Source organism: Eutrigla gurnardus (assembly GCF_963514095.1).
Source record: "Eutrigla gurnardus genome assembly, chromosome: 10".
Classification (NCBI taxonomy): Eukaryota; Metazoa; Chordata; class Actinopteri; order Perciformes; family Triglidae; genus Eutrigla; species Eutrigla gurnardus.
This window is the reverse complement of record NC_139924.1, coordinates 29,696,298-29,716,389: the sequence shown is the minus strand read 5'-3', so window position 1 is coordinate 29,716,389 and position 20,092 is coordinate 29,696,298. Positions and strand designations below refer to the sequence as shown.

The 20,092-nt window shown below is 42.9% G+C and overlaps 1 protein-coding gene across 5 annotated transcripts in view; it reads right to left on the bottom strand.

The window, feature by feature from the left end:
* Positions 1–1,182: 1,182 nt before the first annotated feature.
* prx (periaxin) overlaps positions 1,183–20,092 on the bottom strand; it is a 31,709-nt gene continuing 12,799 nt past the window's right edge. The window contains exons 8-10 of one of the 5 annotated variants that reach the window (XM_084019542.1): positions 8,778–19,740; positions 5,030–8,735; positions 1,183–4,094 (exon numbers count right to left, since the gene is read on the bottom strand). In XM_084019542.1, the coding sequence (XP_083875668.1) occupies positions 3,805–4,094; positions 5,030–8,735; positions 8,778–19,740 (14,959 nt within the window). In that variant the 3' untranslated portion in view covers positions 1,183–3,804. Of the gene's footprint in view, positions 4,095–5,029; positions 19,741–20,092 lie in introns of all 5 variants that reach the window. The other 4 variants (XM_084019543.1, XM_084019545.1, XM_084019544.1 and 1 more) reach the window with 4 other exon arrangements.

The following is a 20,092-nucleotide window of genomic DNA, read 5'->3' as shown; positions in this document are numbered from 1 at the left end:
CAAATATGACCCAGATCTGATGAGGAAACATGTAGCTGTATAGTACAGCTGTAATGCACCGGCTGACCTGATAATCAGTAAATAACAACAAGCTCTGATCAGGATTTGCAGAATGTTCATTCTTTGATTTAGCTGAATTTCTCTTTTGATGAGGGAGCCTTGATGTTCGGTTCTGATATTTGTAGCCTTCTTAGAACCCTGAATCTAACATGAAGGCCAATGGACATTCTGTTGGTTATCTGATGAGAGAACCACCCCTTAACTCGCCCAGATGCATCATGGTCATTTATAGTCGTACTGCACCTTTAATGTTCAATTAAAGACTATGGAAGAAATTCTGCAAATGAATTAGGTGACTCTAATAGAAAGTCCTGCGACCCGGTCTTTGGGTTCCGACCCAGCTTTGGGTCCTGACCCCGTCTTTGGGTTCCGACTGGATCTTTGCGAACGGGAGTTTTCTGAAATAGTTAAGGACATTTTTGTGTTGAAATAGTCGCTTATATTTATTGTTTAGTATGTGAAATATGATTAAAATCATACGCCTTAGTGTATGAATTTGTGCAATATTCTTATGCTTAATTTTCAGCTGCAGCCACTTTCTTTTTGTGCCTGTGGGATAACACTTATATGAAAATGGTTATTTCTACTTTCCTCTACTTTGTGAACCATGGGAGTTGAACCAATGTCAACAGTACCATAGGCAGCATCACTAACCATTACACCAGTGTCGCTCTGTGAAGCTGAAAATAAAGCGTTATCACCTTAAGATCAATCCACTGTTTCATTCAGTTATACACATTAAGTCAGGCAGTAAATGTCCGCCACACCAACTATCTCTACTTTGCTGCAGTTACGTTTCCGCTTTCTAAGGATGAGCTTGTTTTCTCCATAAACACTGAGTAATATCTAATAACTCTCTCCCGGTTGCCATGGTGAATCGTAGTATCGGAGCTCCATTGAGAGTCGGCAGGCACGCGCGTAACTCAGAGTTTACATATCCTCAGAGTTGATGAACTAATTCAGAACAGCTGTTCTGGAACCCAAAACTCAGAGTTGATTGACTCAGAGTTCAGGTTTAGGTTCAGAGTTGGTTGAGCCTGTTCTCTGAAACGGGCCGCAGAAAGCACCGATAAATCCACTTTTAACTAATAATTCAGCTGAAGGACATCAGGAAGCATTCAGTTGGTTTTGTGTGAATAACCTTTTATTGATGTAACATCGTATTCAACATTCTCTCCAAAGCAGCGTCGACAGAACACTTTGAAACCCTTCAAATCAAAAAGTAAAAATCTCAACACACATAAACATGTGAGCCAATCAGTTTGTTGAGAGGATTCATCATCACAGTTTCACTCCGTCCACCAACCAGGAAAGTAAACAGAGAGTTCGTTATCAATATTAAAGACACAAACGTTACACTCACTGTTTTTTATCAAATGGTCGAACGTTTGGGAATGAAAGTAAAAATGTCTCCAAATAAAATATCTAAAAGTTCAACCTTTTCTCACTGTCAAGGCGTCAAATAATCAGCTCGCCAGTTCTCCCGCTGCATTCTGGGTAGAGTAACAGACGTATAAAGAGAGCGATAGTCCACATGCGACAGGTCAAACGAACACAGGACTTTCACCCGGGAGACCGGCGTTAGCATTCCGCGTCAAAGGAAACGTTGACATTTTGTCATGCCAGTCGCTCGTCATGTGACTCGTTAGTCTGTTACATTAACGCCAACCAGCTCTTTTCCTAAACCTCAATCTAACTGTGAAGTTTAATTGGAAAAGACGATGACGGGCGTACGATGTGATGCTCCAATGCGACGCTCCGATGTGACGGGCGTACGATGTAATGGTCGTATGATGTAACAGGCGTATGATGGGATGCTCCGATTTAATGGCTGTATGATGTACCGGGCGTAAGATGTAACAGGCATACGATGTGACGCTCTGATGTAACGGGCGTAAGATGTGACGGGCGTACGATGTGACGGGCATACGATGTAATGGCCGTATGTCACGGGCATACGATGTCACGGGTGTACGATGAAATGGGCATACGATGTAACAGGCATACAATGTGACAGGCATACGATCTAACAGGTGTATGATGTGACACTCCGATGTAATTGCCGTACCATGTGACGGGCGTACAATGTACTGGGCGTACGATGTAACAGGCGTACAATGTGACAGGCGTACGATGTAACAGCCGTACATTGTGAGCGTAGAGCGCCGCCGTCCGCTGCATTATTGTGACACGTTGAGAGAGAACGAGTTGATCGTCCAGCACAAAGCTTCAAATGGATTTATATTTTATTTTATTACAATTATTATTTATTTAATAATCTGACCTTTTAACATCCAATGTTCTTCTGTGATATTTTCAGAATATTAAAGAGGTTTTAGACTGAAGGAAGTCTGTTTTAACGCTACCACCCCTCACACAGCACCAAAGCTCACGGTTTCTCTTCGACATCGACGGTTTGAATCCCGACACGGTTCAGGTTCAAACACTCGGCATCAGGAGGTTCATCTGGAAGCCTCAATCATAAAATATACTTCTGGCAGTAAGAACAATCAATATAAAACTGATTAGCAGCAGGGTGGCCTACAGTGAATGATTGGGATCAAACCTGTAACCAGAAGGTCTCAGGTTTGATCCCGCCAGAGTGTCTCTGGGTAACAGCAATAGCTCAATGCTTCAAATATATATAACTATGGCAGCAAATGAGAACAGACTCTAATCTAAAAAACTCAAAAAGATCATTTCTGCTCCCAACTGGTGAATATGAAAATAATTACATTTGGGGTTGAAGACATCGTGACGATGTCGATGTATTTACATGAAGATCACTCGAACCACAGTCAAATCCATGGTGATGGTTTGAGTAAATGACTCATTCCTCTGTGTTTTCAGCACACAAACAACAATACATAATAAAATCAAGTGACATTTTTACATTCAGAGTGAAAACCAAACAAAAGCTGATAAATAATTCGGACTAAACTGACAAAACTGAAAGAAAAAACAAAAAAAGAATCACATTTAAAATGAAAACAGAGAGCATATGCTTTAATAATGATGATGGCGCTGACGATGAAATGTCCTTGTTTTCCATCAAATTCATACCTCTCTCTCTCTCTCTATATATATATATATATTAGGGCTGGGACTCGAAAAATTTATCTAATTAATTAGAGGCTTTGTAATTAATTAATTGAAATTAATCGCATTTAATCGCATATAAATATTTGACCTGAGAACAGTGAGAAGTAATTTTTTTCACATGTATTTTTAGTATACCATTGAATAATGACTGAATACATAAGCTTAAGCAACAAAATATTGTTTATTTTTGTTCAACCAAGTCCAACAGACCAGTGCAATTTTTTCATTAACGTCCACGCTAGCTGCTATGTTTTGCATTGAGGTGATACTATGCAAATTCCTTGTTGCATAGCTTGCACACAACCATGCTCTTATCGACGCTTCGATCCGTTCGTTTTTTATAACAAAGTTTCCCACCCACGGGGCCAACCAAAGCGTTCACTGTGGTTTGTTGTTGTCTGAAGTCATGAACGCTAGTTGGTGCTCCAGTATAATCGGTCCGCCTGAAACTCATCCAGTGAGAAACTTTCTGCGGTGCAAAAATAAGTGCTATTAAAATGCGTTAAAGTCCCGGCCCTAATATATATATATATATATATATATATACCTATTCAAATGCAAAGACTCGTATTAATGGAGGTTTGCAAACAACAACACCGCAACCAAAGAGAAACTAAACGAGACGTTTCAGGTTTCATCATCTCAGGGCTTCCAGTCCTGCTGAGTCGTTGTCATGGCTGAAGAAGATTCACCTGTTCGTGTTTCCGTGGTGACCACTTGCCGGCTGATCCTGGTGGTCTTGGTCACCATGGTGACGGTTCCCTCCTCGGGGGAGACCTGGCGCTCCTCGGACATTTCCTGGGTGGCGAATTGGTGCCCTGAGGAGTGGAGGCAGAACGACCCCGAGAGGGTGGCGACGCCTGCCACCTCCCCTCCCACCTCCCCCCGCCGTTCAGCCCGAGGAGAACCCTCTGGGGTTATCTGAAGGAAGCCTAGGGGGGAGAGGAGGAGAGGAGGAGAGGAGAGGAGGAGAGGGAGAAGGAAGGAGGAGGAGAGGGAGGAGGAGTGGAGGGGAGGGAGGAGAGGGAGAAGGAAGGAGGAGGAGCAGAGGGGAAGGAGGAGAGGGAGAAGGAAGGAGGAGGAGCGGAGGAGAGGGAGGATGGCAAGAGGGGAAAAGAAACTTAGTCTTATTAAGCAGAGACAAAACAGGACACAAAATATTAATAACACAAAGTAAATTAATGCTTGTTGTAATAACGTACGTTGACTGACTTCTAGTTGTTAATGAGTCATAAACTTCCCACAATGCAACTGGATAGCAAGTACATGATAAAATACATTTGTCAACATCCTCTACATGGTCCTCGATATAGTCCTCTACATGGTTGTCTACATAAACCTCTTCATGGTCCTCTACATGGTCCTCTATACAGTCCTCTACATAATCCTCTTTATAGTCCTCTACATAATCCTCTACATGGTCCTCTACATAATCATCTACATGGTCCTCTACATAATCATCTACATGGTCCTCTACATAATCCTCTACATGGTCCTCTACATAATCCTCTACATGGTCCTCTACATAATCATCTACATAATCCTCTTTATAGTCCTCTACATAATCCTCTACATGGTCCTCTACATAATCATCTACATGGTCCTCTACATAATCATCTACATGGTCCTCTACATAATCCTCTACATGGTCCTCTACATAATCCTCTACATGGTCCTCTACATAATCATCTACATGGTCCTCTACATAAACCTCTACATAATCCTCTATATAGTCCTCTACATGGTCCTCTACATGGTCCTCTACATAAACCTCTACATAATTCTCTATGTGGTCCTCTACATAATTATTTATATGGTTTGGTCATTTAATTATTGTACAGCTACACTGTGTGCCTTTAATTCTTACCTGTGGAGTGTGGCTTCAGGGTGAATTTAGGGACTTTGAACCAGGGGGAAGACTCTCTTAATTCAGACTCCCTGCTTTGGCACTCAACCTCATCCCAAGGCTGGATATTTGTGGACTTGAACTCCATGGTAAAACTGGCAGGGGACTCTGAGCTGTCCCTGTCCAACATATCTGTTCTGGCATGAGATGACACCACATCATGCGAGAGCTCCTCACTAAAACCAGCAGGGACCACGTTGCCATTATCTCCCCCCACTTCTCCTGGTGATGAAACCTTTCCCAGTGTCACACTTGTTGCGCTGTCCTTCCCCTCTGCAGACATTTTGCCATACGGAGAAGATAACTCCACCTTTGGAAGTTTCATTTTGCCACTGAATGTCCCTTTATCATCCTTGGAGCTCTTGTTAGGTATTGCATCTTTTTCACCATTGAGATTTGAACCTGAACCTTCGCTCTTTAGACTGACATCCAACGAACCTGATTTTTCAGAAGAAAATGACATGGAAGCTGATTTGTCTTTAGACTTCCCAAAGCTTGGATTCATTTTGATTTTGGGCACCTTCACTTTGCCATCCTGTTTTTCAGTCTCAGCTGTCATCTCCTCTTCTAGGTGACCTGTGCATGCAGCTGGTTCATCGGTTTGTGGAGCATTTACCAAGACAAAGACAGCCTTCTTTACTCTGGGTATTTTAGGGCCCTCATACTGAAGTTCTGGCCCATAGATATTCATTCTTCCTTCGGGAGAGGAGATGGATGGTAGTGGGACACCAAACTTAGGGATTTTTATTTTCTTGTCCTTTTCTGTTTTCTCGTCTTCATCTTTTGTTGTACCAATATCAAACTCAATGTCTGGAATCCTTGCGACTTTGATTTCTGATCTGGATGACAGGAGGCTACCCTCTCCCCCTGTTCCTAAGTTGGCTGAACCGTGTTTGGTTTTCACACTTACACTTGGTAAAGTTACCTCTGGCACTGGGATGTTCAAACGATCTTTGTTCTCTTTATGTCCATTGTGGGTTTCAACTTCGTACTCAAAGCTTTCTTTACCCTTGCATTTGTGTTTGGCCTGACCACTTAACTCCTTCACACCACAGCTTTCGCTTATTTTTGCTTCTGCTGTTACATCTCTGCCAGTTTTCTTTTTTGGCATTCCTATAGTGAATTTTGTTCCTTTGACTTTCGTCCCCTTTACACTGCTGCTGGTTCCCGTTGTTTTGAGATCCAAGTCAGGTAGTTCAACTTTTTTCCTGTCCTTCCCCTTTCCTCCATGAAGTCCTATGTCAAGCTCCAGGTCTCCTTTAGGAACTTTGATATCTATTGTTGGCATTTTGAGTTTCAGAACTGTGTGCTCTAAATGCAGATCAGCTTCCCCATGAGCCTTTGTGACTTGTTTAGGTTTATCAAGTGTCACATCGATGTCCAGATCTGGTGATGTGACTTGTGGATCTTTAATTTTCCCTCCTGCCTCAATGGTTGATAAATTAATCTCTGCTTCACCTAATGTATTCAGCACTGATATACCCCCCTTTGGAAATTTATAATGTGGACCTTTGACCTTTCCTCCTGTGAATTCCATGTCTATAGCAGCTGCTTCAACACCTTTATTTTTACTCTTTGGAAGTGAAATGTCAACTTTTGGCATCTTGATTTGTGGCAACTTGATGGTTCCTACCTCTTTTTCCACTTTCCCCTCAGGTATATTAATATTTGCTTTTCCTTTAGGGGTAGATATGGCAACACTAGGTATCTTGAACTGTCCCCCATCTCCCTTAATCCCTACTTCTGGACCTTCGATTGAACGTTTTCCTTTGGGCAGAGATATGTTGATGTTGGGCATTTTCATGTGAGGCATTTTAAATTTTCCTCCAGTAACGCCCTCCATTACCGCATCTGGACCCTCAATATTCCCTTTGGGCAGGGAGATGTCAACATCTGGGCCTTCAATCTTTCCTTTGGGTAGAGAGATATCGATGTTGGGCATTTTGAACTGAGGCATTTTTAATTTTCCTCCTGTATCGCCCTCTATTTTAACATCTGGCCCTTTAATCTTTCCTTTGGGTAGAGAGATGTCAACATCTGGACCCTCGATGTTTCCTTTGGGCATTTTGAATTTCGCTCCAGTACCACCCTCAATTTCAACATCTGGGCCCTCAATCTTTCCTTTTGGTAGTGAAATATCAACAGAGGGCATGTTGAGTTGTGGCATCTTGAATGTTGCACCTTGTCCTTTGATCTCCATCTCAGGACCCTCAAACTTTCCTTTGAGCAGAGAGATGTCAACATCTGGACCCTCAATCTTTCCTTTGGGTAGAGAGATATCGATGTTGGGCATTTTGAAGTGAGGCATTTTGAATTTTCCTCCTGTATCGCCCTCTATTTTAACATCTGGACCTTCAATCTTTCCTTTGGGTAGAGAGATGTCAACATCTGGACCCTCAATCTTTCCTTTGGGTAGAGACATGTTCATGTTGGGCATTTTCATGTGAGGCATTTTGAATTTTCCCCCTGTACTGCCCTCTATTTCAACATCTGGACCTTCAATCCTTCCTTTGGGAAGTGAAATATCAACAGAGGGCATGCTGAGATGTGGCATCTTGAATTTTCCACGTTGTCCTTCGATCTCCATCTCTGGACCCTCAATCTTTCCTTTAGGCAGAGAGATGTCAACATCAGGACCCTCAATATTCCCTTTGGGCAGGGAGATGTCAACATCTGGGCCTTCAATCTTTCCTTTGGGTAGAGAGATATCGATGTTGGGCATTTTGAAGTGAGGCATTTTGAATTTTCCTCCTCTATCGCCCTCTATTTTAACATCTGGACCTTCAATCTTTCCTTTGGGAAGTGAAATATCAACAGAGGGCATGTTGAGATGTGGCATCTTGAATTTTGCACCTTGTCCTTTGATCTCCATCTCAGGACCCTCAAACTTTCCTTTGGGCAGAGAGATGTCAACATCTGGACCCTCAATCTTTCCTTTGGGTAGAGAGATGTCGATGTTGGGCATTTTTATGTGAGGCATTTTAAATTTCTCTCCAGTACCATCCCCCATTTCAACATCTGGACCTTCAATCTTTCCTTTGGGCAATGAGATGTCAACATCTGGACGCTCAATCTTTCCTTTGGGCATTTTGAATTTCCCTCCAGTACCGCCCTCAATTTCAACATCTGGGCCCTCAATCTTTCCTTTTGGTAGTGAAATATCAACAAAGGGCATGTTGAGTTGTGGCATCTTGAATTTACCACCTTGTCCTTTGATCTCCATCTCAGGACCCTCAAGCTTTCCTTTGGGTGGAGAGATTTCAATGTTAGGCATTTTGAAGTGAGGCATTTTGAATTTTCTTCCTGTATCACCCTCCATTTCAACATCTGGACCCTCAATCTTTCCTTTAGGAAGTGAAATATCAACAGAGGGCATGTTGAGTTGTGGCATCTTGAATTCTCCACCTTGTCCTTTGATCTCCATCTCTGGACCCTCAAACTTTCCTTTGGGCAGAGAGATGTCAACATCTGGACCCTTAATCTTTCCTTTGGGTAGAGACATGTCGATGTTGGGCATTTTCATGTGAGGCATTTTGAATTTTCCCCCTGTACCGCCCTCTATTTCAACATCTGGTCCTTCAATCCTTCCTTTGGAAAGTGAAATATCAACAGAGGGCATGCTGAGATGTGGCATCTTGAATTTTCCACGTTGTCCTTCGATCTCCATCTCTGGATTCTCAATCTTTCCTTTGGGCAGAGAGATGTCAACATCAGGACCCTCAATGTTCCCTGTGGGCAGGGAGATGTCAACATCTGGGCCCTCAAGCTTTCCTTTGGGTTGAGAGATTTCAATGTTAGGCATTTTGAAGTGAGGCATTTTGAATTTTCCCCCTGTACCACCCACTATTTCAACATCTGGACCTTCAATCCTTCTTTTGGGAAGTGGAATATCAACAGAGGGCATGTTGAGTTGTGGCATCTTGAATTCTCCACCTTGTCCTTTGATCTCCATCTCAGGACCCTTAAACTTTCCTTTGGGCAGAGAGATGTCAACATCTGGACCCTTAATCTTTCCTTTGGGTAGAGACATGTCGATGTTGGGCATTTTCATGTGAGGCATTTTGAATTTTTCTCCAGTACCGCCATCCATTTCAACATCTGGACCCTCAAACTTTCCTTTGGGCAGAGAGATGTCAACATCTGGGCCCTCAAGCTTTCCTTTGGGTAGAGAGATTTCAATGTTAGGCATTTTGAAGTGAGGCATTTTTAATTTTCCTCCTGTATCGCCCTCTATTTTAACATCTGGACCTTCAATCTTTCCTTTGGGTAGAGAGATGTCAACATCTGGACCTTCGATGTTTCCTTTTGGCAGAGAGATGTCAAAATCTGGACCCTCAATCTTTCCTTTGGGCAGAGAGATGTCGATGTTGGGAATTTTGAAGTGAGGCATTTTGAATTTCCCTCCAGTACCGCCCTCCATTTCAACATCTGAACCGTCAATCTTTCCTGTTGGTAGTGAAATATCAACAGAGGGCATGCTGAGATTTGGCATCTTGAATTTTGCACCTTGTCCTTTGATCTCCATCTCTGGACCCTCAAACTTTCCTTTGGGCAGAGAGATGTCAACATCTGGACCCTCAATCTTTCCTTTGGGTAGAGACATGTTCATGTTGGGCATTTTCATGTGAGGCATTTTGAATTTTCCCCCTGTACCGCCCTCTATTTCAACATCTGGACCTTCAATCCTTCCTTTGGGAAGTGAAATATCAACAGAGGGCATGCTGAGATGTGGCATCTTGAATTTTCCACGTTGTCCTTCGATCTCCATCTCAGGACCCTCAAACTCTCCTTTGGGCAGAGAGATGTCAACATCTGGACCCTCAATCTTTCCTTTGGGTAGAGAGATGTCAACATCAGTACCCTCAAACTCTCCTTTGGGCAGAGAGATGTCAACATCTGGACCCTCAATCTTTCCTTTGGGTAGAGACATGTTCATGTTGGGCATTTTCATGTGAGGCATTTTGAATTTTCCCCCTGTACTGCCCTCTATTTCAACATCTGGACCTTCAATCCTTCCTTTGGGAAGTGAAATATCAACAGAGGGCATGCTGAGATGTGGCATCTTGAATTTCGCACCTTGCCCTTTGATCTCCATCTCAGGACCCTCAAACTTTCCTTTGGGCAGAGAGATGTCAACATCTGGACCCTCAATCTTTCCTTTGGGTAGAGAGATGTCAACATCTGGACCCTCAATCTTTCCTTTGGGTAGAGACATGTTCATGTTGGGCATTTTCATGTGAGGCATTTTGAATTTTCCCCCTGTACCGCCCTCTATTTCAACATCTGGACCTTCAATCCTTCCTTTGGGAAGTGAAATATCAACAGAGGGCATGCTGAGATGTGGCATCTTGAATTTTCCACGTTGTCCTTCGATCTCTATCTCTGGACCCTCAATCTTTCCTTTAGGCAGAGAGATGTCAACATCAGGACCCTCAATATTCCCTTTGGGCAGGGAGATGTCGACATCTGGGCCTTCAATCTTTCCTTTGGGTAGAGAGATTTCAATGTTAGGCATTTTGAAGTGAGGCATTTTGAATTTTCCTCTGGTATCGCCCTCCATTTCAACATCTGGACCTTCAATCTTTCCTTTGGGCAGAGAGATGTCAAAATCTGGACCCTCAATCTTTCCTTTGGGCAGAGAGATGTCGATGTTGGGCATTATCATGTGAGGCATTTTGAATTTCCCTCCAGTACCGCCCTCAATTTCAACATCTGGGCCCTCAATCTTTCCTTTGGGCATTTTGAATTTCGCTCCAGTACCGCCCTCTATTTCAACATCTGGGCCCTCAATCTTTCCTTTGGGCATTTTGAATTTCGCTCCAGTACCACCCTCAATTTCAACATCTGGGCCCTCAATCTTTCCTTTTGGTAGTGAAATATCAACAGAGGGCATGTTGAGTTGTGGCATCTTGAATTTTGCACCTTGTCGTTTGATCTCCATCTCAGGACCCTCAAACTTCCCTTTGGGCAGAGAGATGTCAACATCTGGACCCTCAATCTTTCCTTTGGGTAGAGAGATATCGATGTTGGGCATTTTGAAGTGAGGCATTTTGAATTTTCCTCCTGTATCGCCCTCTATTTTAACATCTGGACCTTCAATCTTTCCTTTGGGTAGAGAGATGTCAACATCTGGACCCTCAATCTTTCCTTTGGGTAGAGACATGTTCATGTTGGGCATTTTCATGTGAGGCATTTTGAATTTTCCCCCTGTACTGCCCTCTATTTCAACATCTGGACCTTCAATCCTTCCTTTGGGAAGTGAAATATCAACAGAGGGCATGCTGAGATGTGGCATCTTGAATTTTCCACGTTGTCCTTCGATCTCCATCTCTGGACCCTCAATCTTTCCTTTAGGCAGAGAGATGTCAACATCAGGACCCTCAATATTCCCTTTGGGCAGGGAGATGTCAACATCTGGGCCTTCAATCTTTCCTTTGGGTAGAGAGATATCGATGTTGGGCATTTTGAAGTGAGGCATTTTGAATTTTCCTCCTCTATCGCCCTCTATTTTAACATCTGGACCTTCAATATTTCCTTTGGGAAGTGAAATATCAACAGAGGGCATGTTGAGATGTGGCATCTTGAATTTTGCACCTTGTCCTTTGATCTCCATCTCAGGACCCTCAAACTTTCCTTTAGGCAGAGAGATGTCAACATCTGGACCCTCAATCTTTCCTTTGGGTAGAGAGATGTCGATGTTGGGCATTTTTATGTGAGGCATTTTAAATTTCTCTCCAGTACCACCCCCCATTTCAACATCTGGACCTTCAATCTTTCCTTTGGGCAATGAGATGTCAACATCTGGACGCTCAATCTTTCCTTTGGGCATTTTGAATTTCCCTCCAGTACCGCCCTCAATTTCAACATCTGGGCCCTCAATCTTTCCTTTTGGTAGTGAAATATCAACAAAGGGCATGTTGAGTTGTGGCATCTTGAATTTACCACCTTGTCCTTTGATCTCCATCTCAGGACCCTCAAGCTTTCCTTTGGGTGGAGAGATTTCAATGTTGGGCATTTTCATGTGAGGCATTTTGAATTTTCCCCCTGTACCGCCCTCTATTTCAACATCTGGACCTTCAATCCTTCCTTTGGGAAGTGAAATATCGAAAGAGGGCATGCTGAGATGTGGCATCTTGAATTTTCCACGTTGTCCTTCGATCTCCATCTCTGGACCCTCAATCTTTCCTTTAGGCAGAGAGATGTCAACATCTGGACCCTCAATATTCCCTTTGGGCAGGGAGATGTCAACATCTGGACCCTCAATGTTTCCTTTCGGCAGAGAGATGTCAAAATCTGGACCCTCAATCTTTCCTTTGGGTAGAGACATGTTCATGTTGGGCATTTTCATGTGAGGCATTTTGAATTTTCCCCCTGTACCGCCCTCTATTTCAACATCTGGACCTTCAATCCTTCCTTTGGGAAGTGAAATATCAACAGAGGGCATGCTGAGATGTGGCATCTTTAATTTTCCACGTTGTCCTTCGATCTCCATCTCTGGACCCTCAATCTTTCCTTTAGGCAGAGAGATGTCAACATCTGGACCCTCAATATTCCCTTTGGGCAGGGAGATGTCAACATCTGGGCCTTCAATCTTTCCTTTGGGTAGAGAGATTTCAATGTTAGGCATTTTGAAGTGAGGCATTTTGAATTTTCCTCTGGTATCGCCCTCCATTTCAACATCTGGACCTTCAATCTTTCCTTTGGGCAGAGAGATGTTGATGTTGGGCATTATCATGTGAGGCATTTTGAATTTCCCTCCAGTACCACCCTCCATTTCAACATCTGGACCTTCAATCTTTCCTTTGGGCAATGAGATGTCAACATCTGGGCCCTCAATCTTTCCTTTTGGTAGTGAAATATCAACAGAGGGCATGTTGAGTTGTGGCATCTTGAATTTTGCACCTTGTCCTTTGATCTCCATCTCAGGACCCTCAAACTTTCCTTTGGGCAGGGAGATGTCAACATCTGGACCCTCAATCTTTCCTTTGGGTAGAGAGATATCGATGTTGGGCATTTTGAAGTGAGGCATTTTGAATTTTCCTCCTGTATCGCCCTCTATTTTAACATCTGGACCTTCAATCTTTCCTTTGGGTAGAGAGATGTCAACATCTGGACCCTCAATCTTTCCTTTGGGTAGAGACATGTTCATGTTGGGCATTTTCATGTGAGGCATTTTGAATTTTCCCCCTGTACCGCCCTCTATTTCAACATCTGGACCTTCAATCCTTCCTTTGGGAAGTGAAATATTAACAGAGGGCATGCTGAGATGTGGCATCTTGAATTTTCCACGTTGTCCTTCGATCTCCATCTCTGGACCCTCAATCTTTCCTTTAGGCAGAGAGATGTCAACATCTGGACCCTCAATATTCCCTTTGGGCAGGGAGATGTCAACATCTGGGCCTTCAATCTTTCCTTTGGGTAGAGAGATATCGATGTTGGGCATTTTGAAGTGAGGCATTTTGAATTTTCCTCCTCTATCGCCCTCTATTTTAACATCTGGACCTTCAATCTTTCCTTTGGGAAGTGAAATATCAACAGAGGGCATGTTGAGATGTGGCATCTTGAATTTTGCACCTTGTCCTTTGATCTCCATCTCAGGACCCTCAAACTTTCCTTTGGGCAGAGAGATGTCAACATCTGGACCCTCAATCTTAACTTTGGGTAGAGAGATGTCGATGTTGGGCATTTTTATGTGAGGCATTTTAAATTTCTCTCCAGTACCATCCCCCATTTCAACATCTGGACCTTCAATCTTTCCTTTGGGCAATGAGATGTCAACATCTGGACGCTCAATCTTTCCTTTGGGCATTTTGAATTTCCCTCCAGTACCGCCCTCAATTTCAACATCTGGGCCCCCAATCTTTCCTTTTGGTAGTGAAATATCAACAAAGGGCATGTTGAGTTGTGGCATCTTGAATTTACCACCTTGTCCTTTGATCTCCATCTCAGGACCCTCAAGCTTTCCTTTGGGTGGAGAGATTTCAATGTTAGGCATTTTGAAGTGAGGCATTTTGAATTTTCTTCCTGTATCACCCTCCATTTCAACATCTGGACCCTCAATCTTTCCTTTGGGTAGAGACATGTTCATGTTGGGCATTTTCATGTGAGGCATTTTGAATTTTCCCCCTGTACTGCCCTCTATTTCAATATCTGGACCTTCAATCCTTCCTTTGGGAAGTGAAATATCAACAGAGGGCATGCTGAGATGTGGCATCTTGAATTTTCCACGTTGTCCTTCGATCTCCATCTCTGGACCCTCAATCTTTCCTTTAGGCAGAGAGATGTCAACATCAGGACCCTCAATATTCCCTTTGGGCAGGGAGATGTCAACATCTGGGCCTTCAATCTTTCCTTTGGGTAGAGAGATATCGATGTTGGGCATTATCATGTGAGGCATTTTGAATTTCCCTCCAGTACCGTCCTCCATTTCAACATTTGGACCTTCAATCTTTCCTTTTGGTAGTGAAATATCAACATCTGGGCCCTCAATCTTACCTTTTGGTAGTGAAATATCAACAGAGGGCATATTGAGTTGTGGCATCTTGAATTTACCACCTTGTCCTTTGATCTCCATCTCAGGACCCTCAAGCTTTCCTTTGGGTAGAGAGATTTCAACATCAGGACCCTCAATGTTCCCTGTGGGCAGGGAGATGTCAACATCTGGGCCCTCAAGCTTTCCTTTGGGCAGAGAGATGTTGATTTTGGGCATTTGCATGTGAGGCATGCTGAATTTTCCTCCGGTACCTTCCTCCATTTCAATATCTGGACTTTCAATTTTTGAGGACTTTCCTTTTGGCAGGGATGTATCCACATGAGGCATGATATAAGGAATTTTGAAATTCCCTCCCTCTGCATCGACTCCAATACAAACTTCTTCAGTGTCATCCAATTTTCCTTGAGGAAGGGCCAAGTCAATGTCAGGCATCTTGATTTTGCCTCCTTCTCCATCAACATTTGCATCATGTTTCATTCTCGGCAGGGACACATCCAGGTCTATTTTGGCAATGGAAATATCTTTGGTTGGCATGTTGGGAATTTTGAGGTTTCCCTCATAACCGCTGATATCAGCATCTGATATATCAACTTCTGCTTTGGGAAGAAGAACTTCAGTCTCTGGTGTTTTAGCTGTTGGTAGTGACAACTCGACAGACGGCATCTTAACCTTGGACTTAGACTGAAGGTAACTACTTGGCTTACCTAAATCTGGTGCATGGAAGCCACCTTTCCCTTCTTCCTCTGCCCCCAGGTTAACATCAACCTCTCCACCTGGGAGGTGACCTTTCGGTGATGATATTCTAAACTTGGGGAATTTCACTTTAGATATACCAAATGAGGGCATTTTGATTTTTGTTTTTTTCAACTTTACTTTTCCGTCTACATCAAACTCTACTGATGGTGCCCTAATTTCTCCTTCCACATGTGTTGGGCTGAGGGAAATGCCACCCTTGATGCCAGATATTGCCAAATCACCACCTGACTTTCCACCAAACCTAGGCAGAGAGAAACTGGGACCTTTCAGGGAGACATCAGGTATATCAAAGCTGCCCCCTGAAGAAGGCCTGCCTCCCACTGCTTTCAGAAGCTCCACTTCTACATCGTCACCTTTAGGTTTGGTGAGGGCAAAGTCTAAATCTACCTTTGGAGCTGAGATGTCTACTGTCGGTAGTTTGACAGTAGGAAGTCTAAGGGATGCACCTGGACCTTCTACACCACCTGTCTCGATGTCAACACCCTTGACTTTCAACTTGGCTGGATTTATGTCTCCTTTAAGACCAGGTTTCTTCAAATCTGCTGATAATTCAGGTCCACTGGCATCCACTTTGAGGCCTTTGTCTTTCAGACCAGAGGGAAGGCTGAGGCCAAGATCAAATTTGGGGAGATTAATACCAAGATTTGGCATGTGGAGCCCACCACCCTTTTTGCCAGATAAGTCAACCTTTGGAAGATCAAACTTTCCCTTTCCAGATGGTCCTCCAATATTGAAATCCCTCTCCACTTTTCCCACCGGTACAGAAATGTCAACAGCTGGCATTGCAATCCCTACACCCTTCATTTCTGGTCCTTCCACTTTGACATTGCCTTCTGGCAGGTCCATCTTTCCAAGTGAAACGTCAAATTTTGGCATTTCCAATATGCTTCCTTTTACTTCAGTACCCTCAAATTTGAGGGCAGCCTTTCCTTTGGAGAGTAACATATCTGGCATGTTGATTTTTCCTCCCTTAAGATCAAGAGCCTCAATATTGGCATTAACTCCCTTTGCTTTCATTTTAGGAAGAGAGGTATCAACAAAGGGCATTTGGAACTTGGCTCCTTTTCCAGCATGTCCTTCGATTTCCATTTCTCCTCCTGCTTGTCCTTTGGGGAGTGCAAGATCAATGTCTGGCAGTGCAATCTTCCCAACTTTGATGTCCAGGCCTTTTATTTTGACATCCTCTGGACTACTCATTTTTGGTAAAGACACATCAAATTTTGGCATTTCAAATGTACCATCCTTCACCCCAGGACCCTCAATATCAAGGTCGCCTTCAACTTTTCCTTTAGGGAGTGAAATATCAAAGGTTGGCAAGTTAAATGTTCCTCCTTTAACATCAGGACCTTCAAGGCTGATATCTGCCTCCGGAGACTTCATTTTAGGGAGTGACATATCACCTTTAACTTCGGGTCCATGAATATCAACATCAAATCCCTTTGCTTTAATTTTAGGAAGAGTTATATCAACTGATGGCATGTGAAACATGCCTCCCTTACCACTGTGCCCATCAATGTCAATATCCACCTCTGCTTTTCCTTTTGGAAGTGCAATATTAACAGGTGGTATATACATTTTTCCTTTCATATCTGGTCCTTCCACATTGGCATCCACCTTTGGGAGACTCACTTTTGGTAGAGAAACATCGAATTTAGGGATTATGAATTTCCCTCCTTTCACCTCGGCTTCCTTATCTTTCATTTTAGGAAGAGAGATATCAACAGAGGGCATATGGAACTTTCCTCCTTTTCCAGCATGTCCTTCAATTTCAATTTCTCCTGTTGCTTTTCCTTTGGGGAGTGACAGGTCAATGTCTGGCATGTGGATTTTTCCAGCCTTAAGTTTAGAACCTTTGACGTTTTCTTCATGAAGTCCAATGTCATAGGAGGGTACTTCAATATTCCCATCTACTCCAGAGTGAATGTCAATATCAATGTCTCCCTGTGCTTTTCCTTTTGGAAGTGAGAGGTCGATTTTCGGCATTTCAAATTTCGAACCTTTAACTTTTGGCCCTTGAAAATTCACATCTCCTTTAGGCAATTTTACTGCAGGGAGGGCAATGTCTATAGATGGCTGGCTGAATTCACCTCCTTCAAAAGCAATGTCACCCTCTAATGTTCCTTTAGGGGTTGAGATGTCAATAGTTGGCATTTTAATTTTCCCACCTTTGATTTCTGGACCTTCGATGTTGATGTCACATTGCTTTGATTTCATTTTTGGGAGAGAAACATCAATTGAGGGCATATGAAAATGTCCTTCATTTTTCTTCGTTTCAATGCCAACCTCTTTTTTGGCCTTTGGAAGAGAGATATCAACTGAAGGGCCCTCAAGGTCAATATTCTCTTCAGACATCTTCATCTTTGGTAGTGATACATCGGATGTAGGCATCTTAAACTTGACTCCTTTTCCTGTGGGTCCCTCAATATCTGTCTTACCCTCAGCTTTTCCTTTTGGAAGAGAGATATCAACAGTAGGCATGTTTATTTTCCCTCCTTTAATCTCATTTCCCTTTAAGTCTATATCTGATTTCAACTTATGACCTTCAATATCAATGTCACCTCTATTTTGGAGGGAGATGTCAAAATTTGGCATCTTGAACCTGGATCCGCTACTGCCCTCAAGCTCCATGTTGCCCTCCATTTTTGCCTTGGGGACCGAAAAGTCAATATTTGGAAGCTCATGGCATTCTAGTTTCACGTCTCCTTCAGGTAGCTTCATTTTTGGGAGATTAATGTCTACGGAGGACATGTTGAATTCTTCTCCTTTTAATCCATTGCCACCAATGTTCAAATCTGTCTCTATGTTTCCTTGGGGAATTATGATCTTGATATTTGCATCTTTGGTTTCAGGTCCTTTCAAAACAATCTCTCCCTCAGGAGACTTCATTTTTGGAGGAGTTATATTACATGAGGGCACTTTAAACTTGACTCCTTTACCCTCTATGTTAGTATCACCCTTGGATTTGCCTTTTGGCAGAGAAATGTCTACTGATGGCACTTCAATTTTCCCTCCTTTAATCTTAGGTCCTTGCAAGTCTATTTCAACCCCAGATGTCCCCATTTTAGGGAGTCTGACGTCAAGTGAGGGCATTTTCAACGTCCTTCCTTGTGCAGATGGTTCATCTATTTCCATGTCATCCTCCATTTTTCCTTTTGGTGTTTGTATATCAAGAGAGAGCATCTGGATCTTACCCCCACCCTCAAGCGTGGGTGTCTCTATGTGGCCCTTTGGTTGATAAACATCACAGGTAGGCATTTTGAATTTTCCTCCCTTCCCAGCATGCCCTTCAACTTCAATGTCTCGTTCAATTTTGCCTTTTTGGAGAGATATGTCAAACTCAGGCATTTTGAACCTCCCATCTCCACCAATGTAACAGTCCATATTTACATCTCCACCCTGTGTTTTCACCTTTGGGACAGAGATCTCAACAGAACGTAAAATTAATTTTCCTCCAACTTCTGGATGTTCAATATCCACATTGGATGATTGCATCTTTGGTAATGAGATATCAGCCTTTGGAATAGAGATTTTGGGACCTTTAAAAGTGCCCTCAACCTCATCCGGAATTCTGCGTCTGGTGTCCAATTCCAAATCAACATCAGGCACAGCGATGTCAATGGCAGGCATTTTGTTTGCTGTCCCTGCTTCTTCACATTCTGGGAGTGAGACTTTCATGTCAGACTTTCCCTTCACTTTGGGTAAAGGAATATCAACAGTTGGCATTTGAATAGATGCAACTTTTTCAGAGATATCAACTTCCATCTTTGGATTGGTGATATTTGCCTCGGGGAGACCAATCTCACTACCTCCTTTGATTTGTACTTTTGGAGGTGTTATGTCAACGTGAGGCTCTTTAATCCCTTTGGCTTTCATCTTGATGTCACCATCTATCTCATCCGAATGACGTGATAGTCTAACTTTTGGCAGTTTCAACTTTGGCATTCTTAGCTTTGCATCTCCTTTGCCTACGTCTACATCAACTTTTCCCACAGCTGCTTCTGCAATAACTTCTCCTTTGATATCGATTTTAGGAGCTTTGATTTCTGTCTTGCCCTTCTTAGCGCCCAAAGATGCTTCAGCTTTTCCCGAAGGGAGTGAAAACACCACATCAGGCGCATTAAGCTTCAAGCCTCCCTTCTCCACGTCCACGTTTTCACCAGGCAAACCCAACTCCACTGCTGGTGAATGGATGTTTACACCAGGAGGCTTCAGCTCAACAGTTCCAGTTTCCAACGTTGAGCCTGACTTTGTGTGTTTGGTCTTAGGAAAGGATATTCCAAACTTGTGTCCTTTTCCTTTGGTTTTCACTTTAGCTCCAGATATCTCAGTTGGAGAGATATTCACCTGTCCCTCCAGTTGTCCTGCTTCCACTTTTCCTCCTGTGTCTTCTCCAGTGTAACCCTTTGTTTTCATGTGGGGAAACCTGGGAGAACGATTTAAAGAAAGGAGGGCGAGAAGAACAAAAACATTAGAATAGGAAAAAAGAAGATTGATTGAAAATGTTTGTTTGATCAAAGTTTATACAGAAAGATATAGAGAACCATTTGCTATCTTTCAATTTAAGTAATTAATAGAATTGTATTACTGTATTCTTTAGCATCCAACACAGCACTTTGTGAAATAGTCACAAAATAGTAATCTACTGATTCATGTACTTGGACAAGAATTCTCCATTTGTTTTCATGTTACTCACTTTCAAACAAATGTATTTCAGTTGGTAGTAACTTTTTTTCATGTACCGCATTTTCTTTTCTATCACTTGGTATGTTTTTACA